The 22,939-nt window shown below is 44.6% G+C and overlaps 4 protein-coding genes and 1 long non-coding RNA gene across 8 annotated transcripts; all 5 read left to right on the forward strand.

The window, feature by feature from the left end:
• The first annotated feature begins 263 nt into the window (after positions 1 to 263).
• On the forward strand, positions 264 to 3,730 carry LOC6610062 (basic salivary proline-rich protein 2). Of its 3 annotated transcripts, XM_032715349.1 has the most exons (7): positions 264 to 389; positions 858 to 1,127; positions 1,320 to 2,014; positions 2,106 to 2,197; positions 2,269 to 2,635; positions 2,712 to 3,167; positions 3,232 to 3,369. In XM_032715349.1, the coding sequence occupies exons 2-7, from the start codon at positions 1,052 to 1,054 to the stop codon at positions 3,367 to 3,369; spliced, it is 1,824 nt and encodes a 607-aa protein (XP_032571240.1). In that variant the 5' UTR covers positions 264 to 389; positions 858 to 1,051. The 3 variants fall into 3 exon arrangements, with proteins under 3 accessions (XP_032571240.1, XP_032571243.1, XP_032571241.1); XM_032715352.1 differs by lacking the exon at positions 858 to 1,127; XM_032715350.1 differs by lacking the exon at positions 264 to 389 and having other exon boundaries at positions 1,052 to 1,127; positions 3,232 to 3,730.
• Positions 3,731 to 6,786: 3,056 nt separating this feature from the next.
• Positions 6,787 to 9,612, forward strand: LOC116800503. Its single transcript, XR_004361441.1, has 2 exons — positions 6,787 to 9,194; positions 9,335 to 9,612. It is a non-coding gene; the product is annotated as an uncharacterized LOC116800503 (long non-coding RNA).
• Positions 9,613 to 12,664: 3,052 nt separating this feature from the next.
• Positions 12,665 to 15,943, forward strand: LOC6610063. Of its 2 annotated transcripts, XM_032715881.1 has the most exons (3): positions 12,665 to 15,109; positions 15,294 to 15,649; positions 15,703 to 15,943. In XM_032715881.1, the coding sequence occupies exons 2-3, from the start codon at positions 15,307 to 15,309 to the stop codon at positions 15,864 to 15,866; spliced, it is 507 nt and encodes a 168-aa protein (XP_032571772.1). In that variant the 5' UTR covers positions 12,665 to 15,109; positions 15,294 to 15,306; the 3' UTR covers positions 15,867 to 15,943. The 2 variants fall into 2 exon arrangements, with proteins under 2 accessions (XP_032571772.1, XP_002034679.1); XM_002034643.2 differs by lacking the exon at positions 12,665 to 15,109 and having other exon boundaries at positions 15,125 to 15,649.
• Positions 15,944 to 16,031: 88 nt separating this feature from the next.
• Positions 16,032 to 19,174, forward strand: LOC6610064. Its single transcript, XM_002034644.2, has 4 exons — positions 16,032 to 17,169; positions 17,225 to 17,311; positions 17,364 to 17,705; positions 17,808 to 19,174. Exons 1-4 carry the CDS (start codon positions 17,082 to 17,084, stop codon positions 18,989 to 18,991), a joined length of 1,701 nt encoding a protein of 566 aa, XP_002034680.1. The 5' UTR covers positions 16,032 to 17,081; the 3' UTR covers positions 18,992 to 19,174.
• Positions 19,175 to 20,152: 978 nt separating this feature from the next.
• On the forward strand, positions 20,153 to 20,662 carry LOC6610065. Its single transcript, XM_002034645.2, has one exon. It carries the CDS (start codon positions 20,287 to 20,289, stop codon positions 20,548 to 20,550), a length of 264 nt encoding a protein of 87 aa, XP_002034681.1. The 5' UTR covers positions 20,153 to 20,286; the 3' UTR covers positions 20,551 to 20,662.
• The last annotated feature ends 2,277 nt before the right edge of the window (positions 20,663 to 22,939 follow it).

Raw genomic sequence — 22,939 nt, forward strand, 5'->3', positions numbered from 1 at the left:
CTTTTTTAATTGAGATATAGGTAATAACATTTACTTGTGTATTAATTAGCAGATCGTTAATGCATAGCGATTATAGTTAATGCATACTTGAAATAAAATCAAAACCATATATATAACATTCCCAAAGCGAATAGAATTTTTAACTATCAGCCTCTATTGAAATACCACAATATGTATTATTATAAGCTGACTCGATACAATGTTCATCCGGCGCTGAACAGTCCTCAGACTACCGAAACCAAGCCATCGATTGTGTCCCGGCATATCGATACTACCAACATGGCCGTCGAGAAAAATTGAAGTGAACGCAACGCCGTGTTTTTCATTTGCCAATAAAACATTAACAGCTCACGGAATATCGTAAAGCGTGCCCGCAAACGTCGCCAAATGTAAGCAAATTATTTTAGTGCCTGTTTTACATCGTTTACATAATCGCCAGAGCTGAAATTCGGAATTTAGTTGCTGCCGTCGGGAGCCAACTTTTGCCTCACACTCTCTCTCTCTATCTCGCTCTGCATTCCTCTCGTGCTGACAAGGCAAATATATTGGTGCTGGTGTGAGTGTATGTGTGAAAAATGGAAGAAATGGAAAATGCATATGTGAAAAGATATACGCGCAAGCCGCTTAAAAAACGGCACTCCCGCACGATTTTGATTGGGACCACAGGTCCCCGACCCCCGCGGCGTGATATGGGTTAAATGACAGTCGGAGCGCGTCCGCGATTCTCTGCGTTTTCAGGTCTCTCCGCTCTATTCCCCTTCTGTATAACTCCGCTCCTGATATTGTTGTTGCTTTGTGTTGGCCATTTCTAATGCTCTCTTTACATGTTTCTATATTCAATTGTAATATATTTGCAGCTTGTTGTGTATGTTTTTGAAATGGTAAAGTGTGTTGTCGCGTTCGCCAAACCGAATCCGAAACAGTAAACCAAACCCTAACCGATTGGGGGTAATAAACATTGAAACCCGAGTACATACATACATATATCTGTCGCGCGATATATATATATATATACATAGTTGCCAGAGCGAGAGAAATCCGAAATCTCGCGATGGCGTCGCGCAGGCGCGCCGAATTGAATCCCAAACTGCACATGGACAGGCAGCCGACAGCTGCCCGCATAACAGGTACCTGAACTGAAACTTCTACCAACTACCAGCAAGCAACTGCATAGAAGTGGGAAAACCCAAATGCCTCGCCGGGATTAGCGATGTCTAAGGGCCCATAAACCCATCAGCCCGTCTTAGGGGCTTCCCGGAACAAAGCACTGCCCACCACCCTGCCAACCGAAGCTGACCTTTTACCTCTCAACCTTGCAGATCCCTCATTACCCGCTGGAAAGCGACGCGAGATCGACAACGTGATGAAGAAGGCGCGCGCCAACACCACCAACGATTACTGGGACAAAAAGCTGATCGAGGCCGAGGAGAAGGATCCAAACCGATGGCGCCACACGGGCTACAAGAAGATGTACATTCAGGGGGAGAGCAGCTCTGGCGAGAGCGAACGCGACGGTCGCGAAGGTCGTGAGGGTGGTGCACCGCCCTACGGTCGTTATCCGCCCACAGGTGGACCGCCGCCCGGTCCACCGCCTCCGTCGCAGCGTTACGGACGCTCCCGTTCGCCGCACTCGCGCAGTCGGTCGCGTTTGCGCAAATCGCCACCGCTTTCACCACCACCGCGTCGTCGTTCACCGCCAATGGCTATGCACAGTGGCATGGATCGCCGTGGTGGACCTCGCTCGCCGCCCATGCCACGATCGCCCAACAATAGCCACGATGCCCTCATGCGTCGACCCGGAAACGGCCACGGCGGAAGGCCCCGATCACCGCCGGAACCCAGTGGTGGCTCGTCGTCCTCGTCGTTGCGACGCAAGCCAAACGCGTCGCGTTCTCCGCTCGGACGACGCCGGTCTCCACCGCTTCCTCCGCCCTCGTCGTCGGTAATGGAGAAGCGAGGTCCAGTCGCCCATATCCTGCCGCGCTCCAAGCGACCGCCATCGCCACCACCGAGGGTGAGTTTTCAACCAGATAGTGCCAATTATTTGTAATACATTATTGTGTCAGTGGGAACCATACTAACCATATATTCATGTGCCTTTGCAGCACTCGATGCGTTCGCGATCAAACAGCTCTATGAGCACCAGCTCCGATGATTCCTGCTCCCTCTGCTCACCCAGTCATCGTCACAGATCTCGGTAAATATGGATATGTGAAGAATTGTGGTTTCTTTATTCCTATTAACCTTATTGTTTTTTCCAACTTTAAGATCCCGCGGTCCGCGCTCGCCGCCACCCAAGCCACGTGGCCATTATCGTTCGGGGGCGCCTCCGCCCCCTCCGTCGGAGTCACATGGCCGTATCCATGGTCGCCCCACCACTCCACCGCCCGTGCGCGGAGGTGGAGGCAGTTCGGTTTCCGCCATGGAGAAGTATCGCCAGGCGAAGATGCGTCACATCGGGCACGAACGTGTCGCCTCGTCGGAAGCCCACATGAAGATCGCGCGGTCCTCGCGCCATTCGCCTCCGCCGGAAGATCCGCGTCTTAAGCACCGCCCGCCAGAGCCACCAGAGCCGGCGTCAGCGCCAGCTGCAGCACCTACAGCACAGGCAAAAAAGAAGAAGAAGGAAAAGGAGGTAAGCATTGCCCAAAGCTAACAGTCAACATTAATTTGAAACCAAATTTAACAATCCATATATTATTTTCCATCAGGTGAGGCCACGCATTAAAATTGAAGGTGAGAAACGCAAAAAACATCCGAGCGGGACGTCCAGTGGCACCGGAGCTAACGCGGCAAACTCCTCCTCGGACTCGGACGATTCGAACGGCTCGGACAGCGACGAGGTTGGCACGTTGCCCACATTCTCGGCTACTACGCGGCTGACGCTCTCGGATCGATTCGGCAAAATGGCGCAGTGGAGCATCGATCGCAGCAACATGGAGAACATGCGCATCACCAAAGACTCCGCCGGTGGGGCCCTCAAAGTGATGATTGAGGAGGGCCTGGAGTCGCCGCCGCGTCGCTATTCGTATTCGCCGGCACCGGCCGGGCACTTTCCGGAGGAGTTGGCCACCACAGCACCGTCGGGAATGCTGTCGTGGGACGATGTGCGCGTCCGTTACGAGTACTACAAGAGTCGTGGCTACCTAAGAGACTTGGACCTGAAGGTAGGTGACGATTTTGTCAGCAGTCCAGTACAAATGGTAAAATTTATTTTTCTATATCTTTCAGGACTATATCAAGTGGGAGGAGTGGTGGTATAAATATCAGGAATGGTTGAAACAGGAACGCTACTATGAGTACTGGGATCGCAGTCAGCAATTGCGCAGAAGGCGCAAAAAGCTGCCGGTAACTCAGCGCTTGAATTGAGTGCCCCCATCATCTGAATCATTTCATTAATTCTTTTACTTCCACACTTCCAATTCAGCTCATTTACTTGACCTACTATTTCCTTTCTTTTCGTTGTATCTTAATCATTTCCTCATCCCACCTTCCCCGTTTGTACATTTAAAATGTATGAAACTGCACTTGTCAACTTATATTTTGATAATCAATATAATTAAAAGCCAAGCACCCGGAGATGTTTGGCTCTTGGCCTCTGACATCCTGCTGTTGGTGTAGGGCTTTCATTAACACTGAACTTTGTAAGTTTTTTTTCGAGTGCATGTTGTTCAGCACAACACACCCATCATATACTTGTAAACGCATTAAACAACAGTCGGTTCATAAATTTTGTCTTTTACTGGGCCTGGTCATTTGATTTCCATACTTTCACGACATTACTTACATTTGACGTGATTTTACAAATGTAAAATCGCTTTCGTAAGTAGAAAGCGATGAAACGCCATCTTTGGACATTTTTCGAAAGCTGGCTAGAGCTTTTCAAGGTCAAATACATTTTTGAATAAATAAGCTGCCAGAAGATGTCTGACGACATTGCGAAAATCGTCGGAAATGAGGAAAAAGTGGGCGCAAGTGCCACCCAACTGGATGTCAATACTGTGATGTGCACGCAGCGTTTATTTGACGGCATATAAATTGAAAAATTCACATAAAAATGTGTAATTATTTGGCATATTTTCAATTTGCACAAAGGCGATAAGGGAAACAGTCGGCTGGAGGTGACACGCACATGGAGGGCATCGGGAAAAATCCCTGATATCCATTCCAGCTCCTGGGCGTGATTTCCGTGCACAAATTAGCACTTTTTCACTTGCTTTTTCCGGGGGTGGCGGCTGATAATCAGATTATGCCCGGTGCACAGGGGATGCTAATGTGTCGATATCGAGCTTCTGCCAAGTTAATTGCGGTTGAGTGGGGCATCATTTGGGGTGGGGGACAAATGCTCCACGGATTAGCCATTAAAGCAGATTTTAATCCATCGTGAACCCTAAGGGCGGTTCCCCTTCAACCCATCACCTCGGCCCAATAATTGACGCCCGATCCCCGACCCTGGGCACTGCTCCTCCTCCGTCTCCCGGCACAATTAAGCTCTAAATAACAACAGCGTTAAGATGGCTTTAAGGCCCGATTTGGCCCCCGGCCACCAGAAAACCCTTCAGTAGAACTCGAGGAAAAGTCACGTCTAATTACACACATCTTGAAGCAGCTTTTTGACCTGGTTGACTTACTTGGCTGGCTGCCGTTGGTCGGACGGTTTTACCAAATTGGTTTTAAAAGCCACAGGGGGTGAGGCGTTGAGAGCGCGTGAGAACGTGAGCAATTACTACGGCGTAGTGGGGTGTGCTCAAGAAGTGGGGCGACCGGGGCTATAATCCCTTTATAATCCACACAATGCTATTATATGCTCAAAATGACAAATAAGTGTCACGAATAAATACAACAAATTGTTCAGCCGGATGCAGCCCGACAGACGCCCTCTGGCAAACAACTAGACCAGTGAAAAGCTTAAATATTCCTTTAAACATTAAACATACATACATGCATTTCTTATAATTAGGCAAAAGTTTAAAATATGCTATTTGTTCTGCTGTTTTAAAGAATCAAACTTACTTGTTTTAGGCCTCATTTTTTAACAAGTTGAGGGGTGTGAGGGTACCGTGTATTCCTTTTTCGAATGTTCAGCATCAGTACAGCCAATTACACACAAAGGACGAGTAATCGAGCAAAGGGATGGGGTCCTGTGTGAATTAACAATTCCTTTCAATTAAGTGCGCAACCGACAAAAAAGAGAAGTTGTGCCCCCAAAAAGTGAAGCGATGGCGAGCTGAAAACTGACGAGTAGAAAAGGAAAGGATATCAAAGGGGAGCACAACCAGCGATATTTTCCTTTCAATAAAAATCAGTAACCGAAGGATGTAGGGGCGGGATATCCTGAAATCGGGGGTAAATGAATACGTTGCATATGTGAAGGCGAGCCGTGCACATATGGATGTACATACGTACATATGTGTACATAAATAAACGCCGACAGATAACAGACAGAAAACAAAGGGGCGGGCAGCGAAAAGTCGGGTTGCAAGGGGGCGTGGCACGGTCTAAAAATCAGCAGCAACTTTAACAAGTTTCGTATCTCTTTTTACACTTTCTTCGTTACAGTCAATCAGTTTTGCATGAGCGATTTCTTTACTCGTTTGCGCCAACTCTACAATTTACTCACACACACGCACACCCTCACACACTCGCTTTTGGGGGAGTCCCCCGAATTTTCTTCTGCTTTTTTTTTGACGAACGAAGTTAAACGAGTTCCCTGCACTCGATGATTTAGCAATTGCAAACTCAGTGTTTATTTGTTTGTTGCTGCACGGAGAAAAAGTTCAAGCTTTAAAAGGTTTACAACTATTTTATTAAATTTGTTTTTTCTGGAATATGAACAAATTTAGAAATATTAAAAATATTTATCTAAATTTTGTTATTATTTCTGTTTGAAAAAACAATTGTTTTTCATCAGCTTCACTCATAAACAGGTGCACTGGGTTAAACTGAATTGCCATACAAAATGCTAGCCCAATAATAACACCCGCATCCATTTCCAATTTAGGGAGCTTCATCCGGGCAATCTTCATTGTCTGGCTGTAAGCCCTTTCTGTAATTAAACCGAACTTGTTTCGAACGGAGTCCCAGTCAAAACGCACAAACACTCGAACTCTGTGGCAAGGTACACTTTGCCACACAACGTTTATTCAAGTTGGCTAAGTTTCCATTGTATCCAAAAAGGTAGCTTGTCTTTGATTTTCTCTGAAGTTCAAATGCGAACGACGTGATATTTGCTTAATTTTTCCCTCTTACCAACTACTTTTGTTCTTACCCCGGGCGAACTTGGGGGATTTGGGTTTGCACGAATAATTATTTGCCCATTTGGGGGTTGAAGTTTTGCCACGGCTCAGGTAATTTGCACAGACACAGGGCGATTACCACTAGACCAAAACAATTAGAATCGGAATCAATCGAGGCAAGACGGAAACAACACCCCCAACCACCACCACCCACTGCAATCGGATATCAGGAAAGTGATTCCGCTTGCCCATAAAACATTCAGATACCTGAAGTCCAAAATCAAGCATCACGTTCGTTTTGTTCGCTATTTGTTGAAACGATACAAAGTCAACAGCACTGATTTTCTTGGCGGATCTTTTCTTTATATAGGGATACCTATATATGACTAGATTTTTTAACTCAAAATATCAAAACATTGAAGACAAGAATATGAATCCAAATTAACATTGTTGCTGTATTTAAACATAATTTGCATTGTATTAAAAGGAAAGGGAAGGAAAGAAAAACTAATAAAAAAATTGTAAAATACTTTTAACGTGTTTTGTTTTTTATAGTTATATTTTTTATACTATAATACATTTTAATGCATGTCTACTTTTTACATCCCGCTTTGTTTAAATCTCTCATTTGTTTTTACGTCCCATACTTGTTTTTTTTCGCTTATTTTATTATTTTAGAAAATTTCAACATTCGTTTTCCCCGGAACATAAAACAAAAGTAAATCTCATACACATATAAAACAGAGCTCATCTGCCACACACGAAATGTTCAGGAAATACATAATTTCATTATGTTTCTCCCCGCTGTTCCCTGGAATCGCCTGCAGCACAAACTGTCAACACGGTTGGCATACCTCCTCCCCCTGCAAAAATTTTTTACCAACTCTCACCACATTTTGGCCGGCCCCACCCACTTTTCTTAGCCCGGGGGCGTTGGCAGATAACGGTTTACTTTCTTAATCTCTGTACATAATTTTTGCGACTTCATGTTACGCAATGTATGTATGGCGCATTCTTTCCGCTTCTGCGGAATAACACACGCTCTTCTCCATTTAAGGTAACTTGGTTTATCTGAAGGCTTTGGCCATTTAGTTAATTGCTAAATATGTCTGCTTTCGTTTAATTATATCTAGTTTAGCGCATATTTATTATAATGAACTACTATCGGTGCTTAGGTTAAATAATATATATTTGCCAAGATGTATTCAAAATTACTTATTTGATTATTTTATATGCATGATTTTACTCGTTTCTATGATTTAAATTATGATTCTACAGAAAAGCCTTGCTTTACTTATTGATTTCCCTGCTTGATTTTCACCTTAGTTCGATGGCCTTTAGCCCTCACCACCCACTTTGCTGCATATGTATGTACATACATATATGACTGACTGTCTTTAAATATTTTATTGCCCCGACTATCTGCTGGTGCTGTTAGTTGAAGGGTGCTGACATTCTCTGTGGCAAGTTTTTCTTCTTTCGAGGAAAACGCATTTGGCCGAGAGGTAAACGCCGAGGAACAGCTTTAAGAAACCCTTGGCAGCGCTTTCAATTACCAACTTAGCGCTGATTACTTATTCGTCAGCGTCATGACCGGAAATCCAAGGGCGGGTTTCGGGGGATCGGTATAAGCTGGCCCACTTCTGCACCGCCCAGGCCACAAGCATATTAGTCAAAAGGAGTTGACTCCTCCATACTTTCACTCGACTCCGAAACTGCGACGTGGACTTGGACTCCTCGACTCGACTCAACTCAACTCGACTCGGCTTGGTCACTTAATCTCGCCCTTTTGGTATGCACGGACTGTATTCAAATGAATTCTGATTGAATTCTTTGAAGCTCATCAGTAAGAAGCGATTTTTTTCTATCTAAGGCATCAGATGAAGCTGGAGCCGTGGCAGGAGTCCTGCTGCGACGACTGGGCCTTGGCACATCCTTCAGACATTTATTTTCAGTAATGGAAAAAATGTGTTCTGCAATTTCGCTCATTTTTATACATAAATTTACCAGGCAAGCCCACGAGTGAGGCGGTGTGGTCCGAGCCAAAGAGAAAAAGAAATGCGGGAAATATAATGCTAAAACGTAAAGTAAATAAAGGATAATGCAGCAAGGATATAAATTACATAAAGCAGCGCGAGATGACTAACTGTGGCAGGCCAGAGCTGCTCCACGACAACGGAACGTGGCCGGCATTAGCTGTTCAAACAAAGCTTCAGAGGGTCTTCATTGGAGAAGCAAAGTCTCAGCACTGAGAGAAAATTTGATAAGTTTCTTGTATCGATATATTACTATTTATACCTGTATATGATTCTTTCTTGTGTTTTTCTTTTAAGAGAGCATTTGATGTGAGTGAGTTGCTACTATTTTGAACATTCATTAGTAACATTTGAACTAAAAACTTCGAGAATTTTCTCTATGCGCCAGCGGAAGCCAAGGCGGCGCATTAGAAAATGGTGCGCAGCGGAAACGGAAGTGGAAATATTTTTAATGATTGGTAAATTTTTTGACGGCTCCTCTCCAGCAGTCCCTCACTCCCGCTGTCACAAAACGCATTGCCTTCGATGCGAAGGATTTTTGGGTGGATGCTGGCCAGGATCGTCGTCGTCTAATATTCCTTTGTGCGGCCGTTATTATTGATGGAAATGCAAATTGGATTTTCAAATTTACTTCCCTGTTTGCTCTGCCAATCGACACACAAAAGTGTCGGAAGAGGAAAAACGCAGGGTGCAAAAGAGCTAAAGATTCGCTGGGGATTTCTCACTTTTACCCGGGATTTATGGAAAATTATCAAGGACAGCCAAAAAGTAGCATTTATCAATGAGCCAGAGCTTATCCAGCGAGAGTTTTATATATTCCGGGAAAGTTATTTGCAACAGATTCCCCCGAGCAATATATCACTGAATCAATAGGGATTAACTTTGAATACTGATTTCAGAAATAACCAATTAATAAAATAAGGTAACGAACATACACAGATACAGACTAAAAGCTTAAGATACCTAATTTTATTACATCGTTCTTTGTCCACTTCATGTTTTTAAATCATTGATGCATTTCTTGCTATTGTCTTCACCTAATTCTCCGGATCGCCATCACAGACCCCATTCAACTCTTTTCCAGCCTGTCGCTTCTCGATTCCACTTGCTAGTCGCTTGCATTTTACTTCAAAGTAATTAACGCCGCTCCAAAACAGACACCAATTTGCATAGTTGACCCCCGTTCGTAAGCCCCCCGATATCCGCCCACCACCCACAAGGCACCCGTTCGGATTGGAGAACCTATTACTCAAGACGTTCAAACACACACTGATGGAATGAAATGGGGGGCGGGCTGTGGGGGATATTAAAATAAAAACTTGCAGCCTCTGAAAACAAAACCTCTTGAATTTTAATTAAACGTTTTTATGCAAGAATTCCGACTGCTGGCGCCTCGGCTCCATCCTGTCCCCCAAATCCGCCCGTTTTTTGATTCATTTTGTTTGGTCATGGGGCTGCATTTGAATTTTTGCCTTTGCCTTTGGATTTGCACTTGCTTTTGTTGTTTTTCAGTGTATAAGCGATTGCATTTGCGAATATTTTTCTGGCAGCTGCTAAAAACTTAAAGAAGGCGCAGAGAACCTCCTGATGCAGAACACGAAGGAGCTGAGTTGAAATTGCAGGGTTAAAACTGCCATTGACTGCACTCTGTAATTCAATTATCGACTCTTGGCAGTAAAAAGTGTTAATTATTAGTTTCCTTTGCTGCTCTCTCTCTCGCTCTCTCAAGCGAAAAGAGGGAGAGGGAGACAGAGGGAGAGCGAAAGAAAAGGAGACAAATATTCCAGCTAATGAAGACGTTGGATAAAGTCCACTAAAGGGACTAAAGCGGATACGGAAGTAAAAAACCAGTCAGCAGCTTAGTTATAAAAGATTTTAGGGGGTTAATATATTTAAGGTGCTAACAAAAATATTTGATGAACTAGAATTTAGTTGCTTATATATTATATATATTAAGTGATATGTATACCAATTCACATTATATTTATGCATAAAACTAAGTATTCCTTCTTACTCATTTTCAAGTGTAATCTTGTATCAATTTATGTAAATATAGCTTTATGCATACCCAATCCCCTCGAGCTCCACCGCTGACCCATGGCCAATTTGGCATTGATGACACTCGCAGACGCCGCGCGGAGTTAACCACTTGATCTGGCCTCCATTGGCGGATCCCCCGAGTGTCTCGGCGCCTTGGATAATTGATATTAGTTTAATCATAATTCTGTCAACTCAACTTGAGTGGTTCGGCGCTAATTAGGAGGCAGAGAATCTGCATGGGTGGTTGGGTTTGCAATGTTCTTTGTTTTCAGTTTACAATCGGTGCAGAACTATGAAGAATTCTATTCGACTAAATTAAATAGTTTTTGCTTAAATATACTTAAATTTATACCTTTATTAGTTGAGTGTAGATTTACCTAATCTTTTAATGTAGTTTACTTCAAAAGCAAATCAGTTCATAATCTTAAAAGTGAATCCTTTATGTCCTTTTTGTGCCTTTTTAGGACTATTTTATAGGCACCTGTGATTTTAAAAGTTGAAAGTGCGAGCCGTGTATGCTTCATGGGATTATAACACACACCTTCGGTAATTCACTCATTAAGAATCGAACGCTTGAAATTTCAGATCTGTGGCCTAAATCAGGACGCAAATTCGATTGTGTTCGGTCCGAATTGCCGTGACCTTTTTCCGTTTGGCTGCACCAGTTTGGGCCAACTCTTGTTGCCGTTTTTGCCTGCTAGCACGCGGATTGATGATTGAGCAGCCAGTTCGGCCGGTTGGATGCCAAATTCCATGGATAAGCTTGGATTGCTACTTCCGACACGGCAATTGAGCTGGCTGTACGGTGGGGTGGGGTTTTTGGGGGTCTGGGGCTGCGGAGCGGTTCAAATTGAATGCAGTGTAAGGCTGGGGTTGGAGCGAAGGGGGGCCAGAAGGGCATCAGATTGCAGCATCTACCGCGCGCTGCATAATTTATGGCACCCAGTGTGCCCCCGACTCGCAAATTCGTTTTTTTTTTTGGCCAGCTCTAGCTGTTGTTGGAGCTTCGAATTTGTATGTTGCCTTTGACACCAGCTAAAGGGGTTACGTGTCTGCCACTTCAGTGGCATGCTGCCGCGCCCCCAGAAACTCGGACCGCCCAAGTCCTATCGCACAAATCCTTCGCCGCTCGTGTCTGCGTCTGTTTTCGAACTTTGCAGTTTTTTCGTGCCTGGGAGTTGCACAGTTTTCGGGGGTTTTCCCGAACTCCTCGGCTTGGGCAATCTCCCATTGCTTTGGCCGTTTTTCAAATGTCTGCGCCATGTGCATGCGAAATTTCCCCGTGGAGCCCAAGGAGGGGTGTGCCACACACAAACACCCAAGCACACACACACAGTCGCACATTTTGGGTGGCAGACAGCGCGATAACCTGTGCTAATGAAGTGTGATGTTGGCCAAAATGCGATTCCCTTTGCCGCTTCTTTGTGACTATTTCAATCTCCGGATGCGTGGTGAATTCTAATTGCTAGGTGGACAACTGCTACCTCCAAATAATATTCGCACAATAAAGATACAGTTGTTTAGTAACTTTTATTCAGAGTTTTATATTGCAATCAAATTTGTTAAATATTTTTTTACTTAACGAATTCGTAGTGAATTATAATTGAATTGCTATTATATGACGGCTGTATGATAGACATCATTTATTACATTTTATTTTTGGTCAAATGTAGCTGTGTAAAAAAATAATAATATAATCGTGTCACCGAATTATTAGCCTATATTAGAAAAACTTTCATTTCCTAAACATGCTATGAATTTGAATTAGTGCGGTGATTCAGCCTCTTGCTTTTTGCAAATGTGTAAAATCAAAAATTATAAAAAAATTTAAATTATATTTAATCTCAGCTTATGAAACATATTCAACCAAAAAAAAACTTTTACACGCCGTTTATATTTTATAATATATAATCGCTGCTTAAAAGTAATGGAGATGGTTTATATAATTTTTATAAATTTATTTTTTAAAATATTTTTTTCATATTTTTAAGTTGCGCTATAGAGCAAACAATATTAAGCTATTGTTTATACAGTTCGTTGGCTTAATGTCTTCCTATCGGTTCACCTTCCTTTTTATACATTTTGAGTGCTTTCAAAGTGCAAATTTATCAATCATACGACACGTATGCCGGCACAGTGCTGGTGTATGTGTGCGCATAATAAACTGATTTCAATGGCTGCCAGTCTTCATGCATTAATTTATCCCATATTCAGCTTACCGCTCATGCTACCCGTTGTGTGAAATATAATTTTTAATTTTTTTCCCATTTTTTTATAAGTATATATACATATATTTATATATATAAAATAAAATTCACATCACGATGATGCGTTGTTACTGCTGTTGCTGCTTTTGTGGCTGCCGCTGTGTGTAACATTTAAAATATGCACAGTAACTAAAAGTATTTTTCACACAAATTGAGTTTGAGCCCAGTCCCCGGGCCACGCCCCCACCCGAAAACGGCCAGCCATCCGCCTCCCCTGAACGATGGCATTGGGGAAAGTCGCCTGCGCCGTCGCTGCTGCTTTGGAATTGCCAATTTTGCTGCCAGTCAACGGACGCAGCAGCCTTGATGCTGCTGCTGCTGCTGTTTGCTGCTACTGCCACTGGCGACATGGAAAATTTGCTGCCATCGCCAGGCGTCACTCAGTCAGGCTGTAAAACAGGCATCAAGGCAACAAAAACAGCAGCGGCGGCAGCACAAAGAGCCAGCCATCCATACACCGAGGTGGTGGCATAATTTAATAGAGTTGGTAATATCAATAAATTTTAAAAGCCTTTTAATGCGCATCGATAAAAATAAAGCAGACGCATCTTCGGCGGCATAATTATCCAGAAATGAGCGGCTCAAACCGGAGTTGTCGTTCGCTTTTTGGTACCCATAAATTATCCGAAACCATCTGATGGCGGCACTGCAAGTCCAAATTCAATTATGCAAATCGCATGTGAGAAATTCAATTGAAATACGATAATTTCACAGGGACTGAGCAGAAGGCTCAGTGGCCAGTGGAGTGGCACTGTGCTTTAAGTTACTGAATGCTTTACAAGTGTATTGTGTCGCTGCGAAATCAGCTCAACAGCTGAACACAGCTCGAAAACTTTGCGGCTCAGCCTCCCCATGGAAATTTGCGCACAAAAGCCAAGAAAGCGAAGAAAAATGCTATAATAAGTGGCAGAGTGGAGCGATAAAAAGTGTGGAAAACTGTCGTTCATATGCAACCGTTACAATGCAACAATACAGCCAGCCCAACCACCAGCCAGCACCACCCATCGCCACCGCCATCACCACCGCAACCACCAAAGACAATGCGCAGTATCCCCCGGTTTACTGGTGTAAAGGGGGGCGGGTCGGTCTGAAATGCAACCGACGAAAATTCATGGCATTAGGGGAATGCCAAACGAGCTGGGCAACATGGCAACGGAATCAACTTAAAGGAGTCGGGGTATTTAGAGAGATTATGGCACAGAAATGGGTCGACATAATGATATCCAGTAGATTGGATACAAACTATTCTGCAGTGGGAGCAGCACAGGAGCGTTGATAGATAGTTCTATAGTATAGAACGTACCTTTTATATATATTTTATTCCTTATTTATTATTATAATCTAGACTAGCCAAATCCCTGCAGATACAGACAGCACTTGTGGCTCTAGAAGCTGCAGCTTTCGGCTAAGAATACCAGAATAGATCTGTACTAAGCTGGCATTCTCATCCAATATACCCAACGCTTTTCACCAGCCAACTTGAACCGATTCCCATTAGACTGGGATATGTATATATGTGTAGGTATGTGCATATTATACACAGATATATGTACGTGTGGCTCTGTGCTGCCTGCCTTAGTTGTTGACGATTTGGTAACTGCAGCAGTTAGCTGTTCCTTATCCTCTGGCTGTTGCACTGGCTCACTTGCAACTGCGGCTGGCAAGTGCCTTTGGCTTATAAAATATTTAAACGTTTTTGCGGCTTTGGCCGCAACATATTTGCACTTTGGGGCCACGGTCTGCTCTCCGACTATTTGTCCTTATCCTTTCTTTTTTTCCCCCACGGCCAGAAGAACTGAAGTCGAGTTTGGGGCTCAAGTTGCGCCCGAATGCATGCTATTAATATTGTGCGACAGCTGGCGAACTGCTTAAATATTTACTCAATACGCAGGACAGGAACTTAAAAAAGCCACGGCTTGTCAGTTAACCCCCGGGAACTGTGCGATATGCTAATACGGTTATGGTTACTGGTTACTGGTTACTGGTTACTGGCTACTGGCTACTGCCACTGCTCCTCATCCTGCTCCTCAGCCAGCTGCTATGGATGCTCTGGCTGCTTCTATTCTTTGCGGTTGGCCTGGAGAGGAAATTTCATTATGCCAATTACTTGCATCAAAGCTGCTTGGATAATTGACTTTGCTTAGCCTTCACTTCACTCCACTCCGCTGGGTTTGCATAAGACGCCTTTTGCACATTAGCTGCCCCCAGTGTGTGTGTGCGAGTGTGTGTGTTTGGAGATCCTTTCCACTCTCTTGCTGCATAAAATAATTAAACTTAATTGACAGTTTTTCGACATCACCTTTGCCGCTTTGGTGTGACAAGTCAGGACACTTTTCCACTACCAACTCACTGTCTTGGCCTCCTCATCCTCCTCCTAACGAGCTTAACTTTTAGCAGCAAGTGCCTGCTTAGTTTTTACGGCCGAGAGTAAGTAGCCAGTTAGTTAGCTGCTTTTAGTTAAGTTTAATTCTCGCAGGCGGAATAAAATACATTTTAAGCAGCTGAAGCAGAAGGAAAAATACAAAAAAACGTAAGTATGAATACATTTTGTGAATACAACTTGCTCAAGTTACCCTCGACTAACATAGCAGTGATTTTAAATCAAATTTGGCATTTTCGTTTTTAATTTAACATTTAGACGTACTCTTTGAAAAAAATAAAGTCAAAAAATATCACCAAATTTCGGTTTTAAATTTTTAATCGTGTGAACTTAGTAGAGAGGCCGCCATGAAGTTCTATCCGAATGCAGATGTCTGGTTCTATGTGGACAAGCCCAGCTGCTTGAACAGCTACCAAAAGTATCCACCCACGCACAGCTGGAAGATTCACGATAAGACTACCTCGCGGGAAATGTACTATTGGCGCGACATCGAGGGCGTGAAGAAGACGGAGATCAAGCTGAAGGATCTGTACTTCACCAAGTGGCCCAAAACCCGCATCCGTCCGCAGGCCTGCTTGGGATTGCTCTATGCCACGGGCAACAGATTCATCCGACTGACCAAGGCACCACCAGCGGGCTTTAAGTGCGCTCCACTGCCCGTCAATCTGGCCACCGCTCGAATCGTCAAAGGTAAGATGAATTTGGCCAAAAAATTAAACATTTTACCATAATTCTTCTTGCAGTGGAGCTGCGCAAGAAGGCGAAGCGCGAAAAACAGGCAGCTAAAAAGGCTAAAATGGAAGCGAAGAAGGCCAAGAAGGCGGCCAAAAAGGGCAAAGGAAAGGGCGGCAGGGACGATCTTAAGCCAAAGGTCATTAGGACATACGAAGACGCCGAGAAAGCATAATGATTACACATTATATTCAAATCCCGGTGTATTAAAGTGAATTTCGATCATTTTTAAACGTTTGTAAGGCGCATAAATCCCTTCTTTGTTATTATTATTATTATTTCATGGAGGTACTTGAGCTCCCCTTGAATCTGCAACATTTTAAATGGGTGCTCATCCTTTGGTTGGCTTTTCAGATTGGGAAATTCTCAACTGGCCCTTTTCCCCATACCGCTGGATTCGCGCTTCATTTTATTGGAACCCCTTGGGCTGCCCTCGCTCGACTGATTGCCTGCATTTAATCAAATTAATTAATGGCACATTTCACATTCATCATTTGCCCGGTTGCATATTTTCCCATTCTTCGATGCAGCAAAAAGCCAGTGCTCCGCTTCGGGCTTCTCTGGCTGGAGCCACGCCCACATTTTCCCGCCCCTTCGCTTGCGATTGAGATTGAAATTGCACGGCAGTCGCCGCTTTTCATACCACACACAGCTTTTTGTTGCGAATTTTTTGTACACGGTGGCATTCTTTTTTTGGCACAAATCAACGATCTGCGAAATTCAATTGAAAATCGTTGAATGCAAGTTAATCAGTTCGCTTGGCTACGCTAATTATGTGGCTACTATATGTGAGCAGAGGTGGGCGTACTGATATATTTACAAATATTCTCGGCAGGCAGGAGGGGCGTGTGTACGGATATCTGGGATATCTCGGATATCTGGGTAACGTAACCAAATTATTTGGTTGTCGAATGGTCTGCAATTTAAATTGGACTGAATTGATGGCTTTGGTTGTCCCTGCAAATTGATAAACAAACAATAAATTGAACATCGAATCGGTTGTAAAAGCATTGGTGAAGTATACTCGCTTACATTGATATATTGGGCATGTAGTCAGAATTGTAACTTTGGAAATATATGTATATCTACTAGGATGGATTACCATCTAAATCTGAGTGTTGCGATTTATCGACACATTGGAATTCGGCACAATACCTGAACATAGGACAGGTCTGCCAGGGCCATTTGTTATTCTGCTCAAATTATTAGAAACCCTTTATTGGCCATTAATTTGTTTCCAATCATTGGCGCCATGAATCATGAATTGGTTTGGGAATATTTATATAAATCTTAGTATACCGGGCTTAATTCAAACAGCAAACATTTCTGTACAAACACAAACCCTGTAAAGTTAATGTATATATTTAAGAAATAAAGTAGTACAGCAAACATGGAGAAGAGCACACTGAAGATCAATAATGAGGACCGGCAGAATTTTGTGGCCACACGGATGAGTCTGCCGCTGTTTATGGTGTCCCGTAAGATGGATTTTTAACTACCATCGAATCGTTCATTAATAATGATTCTATTCAGGCAATCGTATTAGAAGGGAAAATTTACCGCGAGTGGAGAAGCAATTCAAGTTGGCCGGCCAGCATTACAATGAGTTCTGCCAGAAGGGTAAGTGTTCTTACAGTTTCCAAATGGGCTGAAAGTGAATTCTTTTTCCCAGAAAACAGACGAGAGGCCTTCAGCAAATCCACCTTTGATCACTACCGCCACATTACGGGTTTCGACAAGACGCCAAAGAATCCTTATCCGGAACGTCGACGGCTTCACATCGATCGGACTATGACCAAATGGAGGGGCTGGCAACTGCCCCCCAATCATTACGGAGTGCCCCCGGAACCGTACCTCCGACTGAAGGGCACCAAGGGCTCTGTATTCGCCAAACCGCACACGAATCATAGTCGCGTCTCCATTAAACCACCGCCATATCACTTTTACGAACTTCCGGCGGAAATCGAGAGGCTCTTCAAGCGCCCAAACTTGCAGAAAGGCATCTTCCTTTCAAGTAAGTAAAGGAAACAGATAAAAAGATACTTAATATAAAAAAATATGAGGCCTTAAAGTTTGTAAGAGATGTGTATCAGTATAAAATATCACACCCATCCAGATGCCCGCGATCGTCGACCGACCACACACGCGATGATATCCAATCTCTCTGGCTGCTGGCGTAATCCCAAGGATGCCGGTCCGTGCGACACCCATACAAACATCTTTGAGCTGGCCGCAAATGCTGTACCCATCACAAAGGCGCCACGCCCTAATCCGCACCTGTTTCTGCGCCACTCTTGTGTGCCCACCAAGCCCAATCGCCTGATCCGACGCCACATCAGCATGGAGCCGGCTCCAGGTCGCTACTGCACCAGTTATCCGAACGTGTGTCCCTGTCCGGCTGGTAAGACCAGTGTGCCGGGACTGCAGCTGATGATTGATGACCAGAAGCGCCTGAAGTTTCGCCGCCAGCCATTTGAAAGGATCAGTCGAAAGGGACTCTGTGAGCCGGATTGGCGCCACGTCGAGGGCCAAGGCCACCGTCATGTCTTCCTAATGGGACGCAAAGATAGACCAAAGCCCACTAAGAAACCCACTTCTTCCAAAAAGCAGGGCAAGCCGATAAGCATGTATGCCGATTCCAAGTACATTAACATGCTTAGCCAGCCGCAGCGACATCCCATTTCCATTCGGCAATATCCGGTTCCTCCGTACGTGCCCAAGATCACCTACAACTGTGCCGCCAAGCGGGTGATCCGCAAGCAATTGAAGAACAACAAGAAGATCGCCTTCAATAGTGGACAGGAGCGGTGGAAGGATGGCGAACGACCGATGCAGTTGACCGCCCGCCAACTGGAGGCCATCAAGCAGAAGCTTCCGCCGGAGAGGCGACTGATGGACTACCCCATTGAGCTGCCCGAGGTGATTCCTAGTCGACTGACCCAGGTGCCCGATCACCAGAGGGTCACCTACATGCCCAAGTTGCGCAAGCGCCTGTTCAAGTTCCTGCCGATTCCCGGTGCTCGGGTCCTGGTCACCGATAGCGATATACGCCCGGACATTGTTTTCGATCCGGAGCACCCGACCGGACTGTACCGACGCAAGATCGATGAGACCGCGTTCTACAAGGACTCCGTGTTGCGGTCGATGGAGAATAGGGAGGAATCAGATGCTACCGGCTTGAACGATTCGCAATCGCAGTCCCAATTGGATTCGCCACATCAGTCCATGATCCGAAACACTGAGGGCGCTGCGGATCAGTCGGCACCCAAGAGCGCTTCCCAGATATCGTTCCATGAATAAAGTGGCCAAGGGCTGCTCTGCTCCACGTTTGTTCCAGTTTGAAATCCATTTCGTTTTGATTTATGATCCACGCTCCAGTGAATTCACGTGGCCACATGAAGCTAAGGAAAGAACCAAGTGATGGCCGAGGAAAATAAGCTAAAAAACCCTAAATAAAGATGGGAAAATTATTCACTTGGAAAATCTGGTTTCGTTTTTAATTGCAAAAGCAGATAGTGATGACGGGAGTTGTTAGATAAATTATTACATTACCAATTAACTTCTGAGCTTGAGGTAAAGCCAATAGATATGAGTAATCATAGCATACAATATAAAATATCAGCTAACACTTTTGAAATATTTTATTAATTGAGAAATATAGCTATTTTGTAGTCCATGCTAATATGTTTTCAGCTCATCAGCACTGGCAATAGCTGGGCGCCTAGAGTTTCCTCGCCCTTCCGGCCTTTGGAGCCATAAAACAGGCCAAAGTAACTTTGGGCCATAAAATAAATAACTTTTTTAACTGTCCATCTCTGCGCACTTCCCGACCCCCGGACCCCCGGACCCCCGGACCCCCGGACCCTAACCCCATATTCACATCCACACTCGAACCACACACATGAAGACAAAAAGGTCAAAACGAAATAATTAAGTTTTGCAAACGTTTTGCGAGTAACTCCGAACCGGGGTGCCCGGGTTGATGGAGCCGGATCCGGGTGTGCACTACGTGTGCACGTGGCCATTAAAATGTTCGTATTATATCTCTCCCTGCTTAGATTGTAAAACATAATCTGTTATCAATTATTTTAGCTTCGTGGCCTGACTAGCTGGATGTGGATGTGGATATGGTTGCGGATGAGCCTGCAAATGGGTCGGGGGCCAAAAACTTGGAAAGCGCTCGCATTGCATTTTGAGTTTGGGGGGCGAAAAGTTGCCAGACCACACACACATACATGCACACAGATATGTATTTATGACTTGGTTAACAATTCTGGCTGGTAAGCAATTTTCCTTCGCTCAGCTCTGCTCGCCATAAAAATGGGCAGCAAATCGATTATCGAATCGAGCAATTGAAACTGGGCCTAATTGAGTTCCGCGAGTCAAGAAAGTCCAGCCAACTCAGCAGTTGAAAGTTCTTTGATTTATTTCGTTTCCATTTTGAGGAATGAGCGATGAAAAAGACTTCATATCAGCTTGTTCATTTTAATACTTTGGCTATCAGTCACAGAGCAATTTTTACGTTCTAACTACTTTGAAAAGTAAGAAATTCCACCAAAATTAGCCGTCTTTTGCGGTTACCGAAATTAACGCAAATGGGTCTGAAACGCTTTGTATCCTCTGTGATTCGCAAGTCCCCGATCAGTCCGTCGGAACCTGGAAAATTGGCTGCCGGTTGCCCAGCCGTGTTCGCCCAAGACGGCACGTGGAGTGCCAAGTTCAATGGTCGCTCCGCTCCGGAGAAGATTAACGATCAGGTGATCAAGCAAGAGTCCGGCCGCAAGGACGCCGATTTAACTTCCACAACTCGACTCCCACGCAAACGTTCTTGGCTACAGAGGCGTGTGATTCCCTCGTAGACGACGCTCGCGTGTTTAAATATCCAGAAATGCCAAATCTGTAATCGCAACTTCAGTCGCCGTTTTGCAGTTTCACGCTCTGGTGTGCTAAGTAAATGATTTATTACTTCAATTACTTGATTTTCTATGATTTGCCGGGATGTTATGAGCTATGTTCTTAAAAATTTAAGTGATAAAAGAAATTTTCGACAGAACCAATACTACTAGTTGTAACCGCACACAGTTACGTTTTTTGACTGACTTTAGAAAGAATATCCAACCAACCAAGTAAATAAGATTTCTACCCATAAAATCGCTGCATTCGCGACTCCCTTTCTGATGAGAGATTCAATGCAACTTTTGTTTACCAGCTGCTGATTAACAATGGCAGCTGCAGAAACCTTGACTATATGGGCATGTCCGGGATCCGAGTTTCCCTGCCACAGAAAAATATTATGGTTAACGCTCGTGCCATTGTCGAGTTGCCCGTTTCCCTCCGACTTCTTGGCTGGTTGTGCAAATATTTTACACGACACACGAGCGGCACAAAGCCAAAGCGCACAAGTAAAAGTAAATTATAAGTAAAGGCAACAATGGCGGCAGAAACAGCAGGAGTTGCCAGTTGCAACAATGATGCAGTGCCACGTTGAAACGCAACTGATTGTGCGCGAAAAGTTTTTTGTTGATGCCACGCGCTGGAAAAAATACAAAGGGGGGAAAATGAAGATGGTGGGGCAACAAAAAAAGAACACAACGCCCGGTTTTCGGTTAACATGACTTATTATTATAGGGGCAAAAGTGGGAGTGGCAGTGCGGACTCAGGGCTCAGACTTGGCAACTAGTTCAAGATGAAGTCCTGGTGGAAATGGATCACAGCGAATGGCACGAAAATAAAGACTTCTTCTTTTGTCATGCCACCCACAACGGCAAACTAATATGCGAATGAGATACCCTCAGATGTGAAATGAAGGTGGATGGTAAGGAAATCCTGTTGATATCTGGTCTAAAAAGTAGAAATATATTCACAATTTTTCTTGGCATATACCTAATTTGTTTGTAGAGTTAACTATGATTTTGAATTGAGTGCGAGAAGAGGGTAACAAACAACTGGGCATTTCCAGGCATACCCCTCTACATATCCTGTCTTGTCCTGTGTCTTACTTTTGTGTGCGAGTCGGCCAAACAAATGAGCCACGACTCCGGCAGTCTTTCTTCGTAGCCCGCTGCCCTTTCCCCTCCAGCGGCTTTCTTCTCTGTCGCGCTCAGCATGGTGCAAAGTCTGCATTAGTCTATGCAAGTTGGGGGCGCGTCTTTGGGGCTCTTTCTTGCATTCGTTGTCGGCGGTCTTTGTTTTTCAGCTGGCTTTTGTTTGGCTCCTTGTTGCAGATTTCTTTCCTTCTCGCTCGGAACGAAGTGGGTCATGGGGTCGTGGCGTGTGCAAATTGCAGCTGCCAGCGGGGGCGTGTTTTTTGGGTGGCGCTGGGCTGGTATCCTTGCGGTTGCACTCGCTGTGCGTGCATGTCGACTTTACATTTTCAAATAATTTCTGATTAAGCAGGGGAGTGAGCCCCAACACCACCCCCCCCATCCCTTCGCCACAAGGGAAAATCTCTGACCCCCGCAGTGTGACAAACGCAAGGGGTGCAGCAGTCACCATCTGTCCGTCCCGCTCTCTCACTCCCCGTTGCTGTACCGTTCCCACTCGCTTGGTCGCTTCGTGGCAACATGCTGACATATTGCGGGGCATAATTTACCGTTGCTCCCGCCTGCTATTTCTCTGCCTCTGGCCACACTGCTCCGTGCTCGTGTACTTTTCCTGATTCCTCGCCTGTCGCCGAGTGCAACTAATTTTTGTTTGTTCGCGAAGAGCCACAGAGATTTATGCTTGAGAAATTATGCTTTAAAATTCGAGCATATGTCTTCGTTGTTGCTCGCCGGCTTAAGTAATTTAATACACTTTAATGCCGACTCACTCTTACCATTTTGCATCTGCCATCCCACTCTGACCCACGTATGTACATAATGTATATTTAGTGTATGCGCATATAAAGGACATGCATTACGGCAGTTAGAGCGAAGCGGCTGCGGGGGCTGTGGTGGGGAAGGGGGCTTAGGGTAACCAGCAAAAGTTCATAAAAATGCAAATGTGCAAAATGGTGAAAGAGTGGGAAATCGCAATGAAAGAGCAAGCGAAAAGAAAAGGCGAAAACACATTTGAGCCAAAGGTTGTGTGTGAGTGTGTGTGTGCGTTAATGTGTTACTGTGTGCGTGAAAGCGCGTCACTTTTTGCGCTGACATTTTAAGTGCATCTTTGTGAAATATTTAAACAAAGAATAATTACACACGGCATTACGAACTTAATGCGGCTGAGTGCAGGAAATACTCATATCACGCAAATATATGTAAGTGC

This window comes from Drosophila sechellia, chromosome 2R (genome assembly GCF_004382195.2).
Source record: "Drosophila sechellia strain sech25 chromosome 2R, ASM438219v1, whole genome shotgun sequence".
In the NCBI taxonomy this organism is placed as follows: domain Eukaryota; kingdom Metazoa; phylum Arthropoda; class Insecta; order Diptera; family Drosophilidae; genus Drosophila; species Drosophila sechellia.

What these genes read in the sequence shown, in the direction of transcription:
- LOC6610062 (XM_032715349.1), top strand. Translation starts at nt 1,052, where the DNA reads ATGGCGTCGCGCAGGCGCGCCGAATTGAATCCCAAACTGCACATGGAC. An exon ending in CGCCATCGCCACCACCGAGG is followed by an intron (nt 2,015 to 2,105) that starts GTGAGTTTTCAA and finishes GTGCCTTTGCAG; the next exon opens with CACTCGATGCGTTCGCGATC. An exon ending in AGAAGAAGAAGGAAAAGGAG is followed by an intron (nt 2,636 to 2,711) that starts GTAAGCATTGCC and finishes ATTTTCCATCAG; the next exon opens with GTGAGGCCACGCATTAAAAT.
- LOC6610064 (XM_002034644.2), top strand. Translation starts at nt 17,082, where the DNA reads ATGGAGAAGAGCACACTGAAGATCAATAATGAGGACCGGCAGAATTTT. An exon ending in GCCGCTGTTTATGGTGTCCC is followed by an intron (nt 17,170 to 17,224) that starts GTAAGATGGATT and finishes GATTCTATTCAG; the next exon opens with GCAATCGTATTAGAAGGGAA. An exon ending in CAATGAGTTCTGCCAGAAGG is followed by an intron (nt 17,312 to 17,363) that starts GTAAGTGTTCTT and finishes TCTTTTTCCCAG; the next exon opens with AAAACAGACGAGAGGCCTTC.
- LOC6610065 (XM_002034645.2), top strand. Translation starts at nt 20,287, where the DNA reads ATGGGTCTGAAACGCTTTGTATCCTCTGTGATTCGCAAGTCCCCGATC.
- LOC6610063 (XM_032715881.1), top strand. Translation starts at nt 15,307, where the DNA reads ATGAAGTTCTATCCGAATGCAGATGTCTGGTTCTATGTGGACAAGCCC. An exon ending in CACCGCTCGAATCGTCAAAG is followed by an intron (nt 15,650 to 15,702) that starts GTAAGATGAATT and finishes TTCTTCTTGCAG; the next exon opens with TGGAGCTGCGCAAGAAGGCG.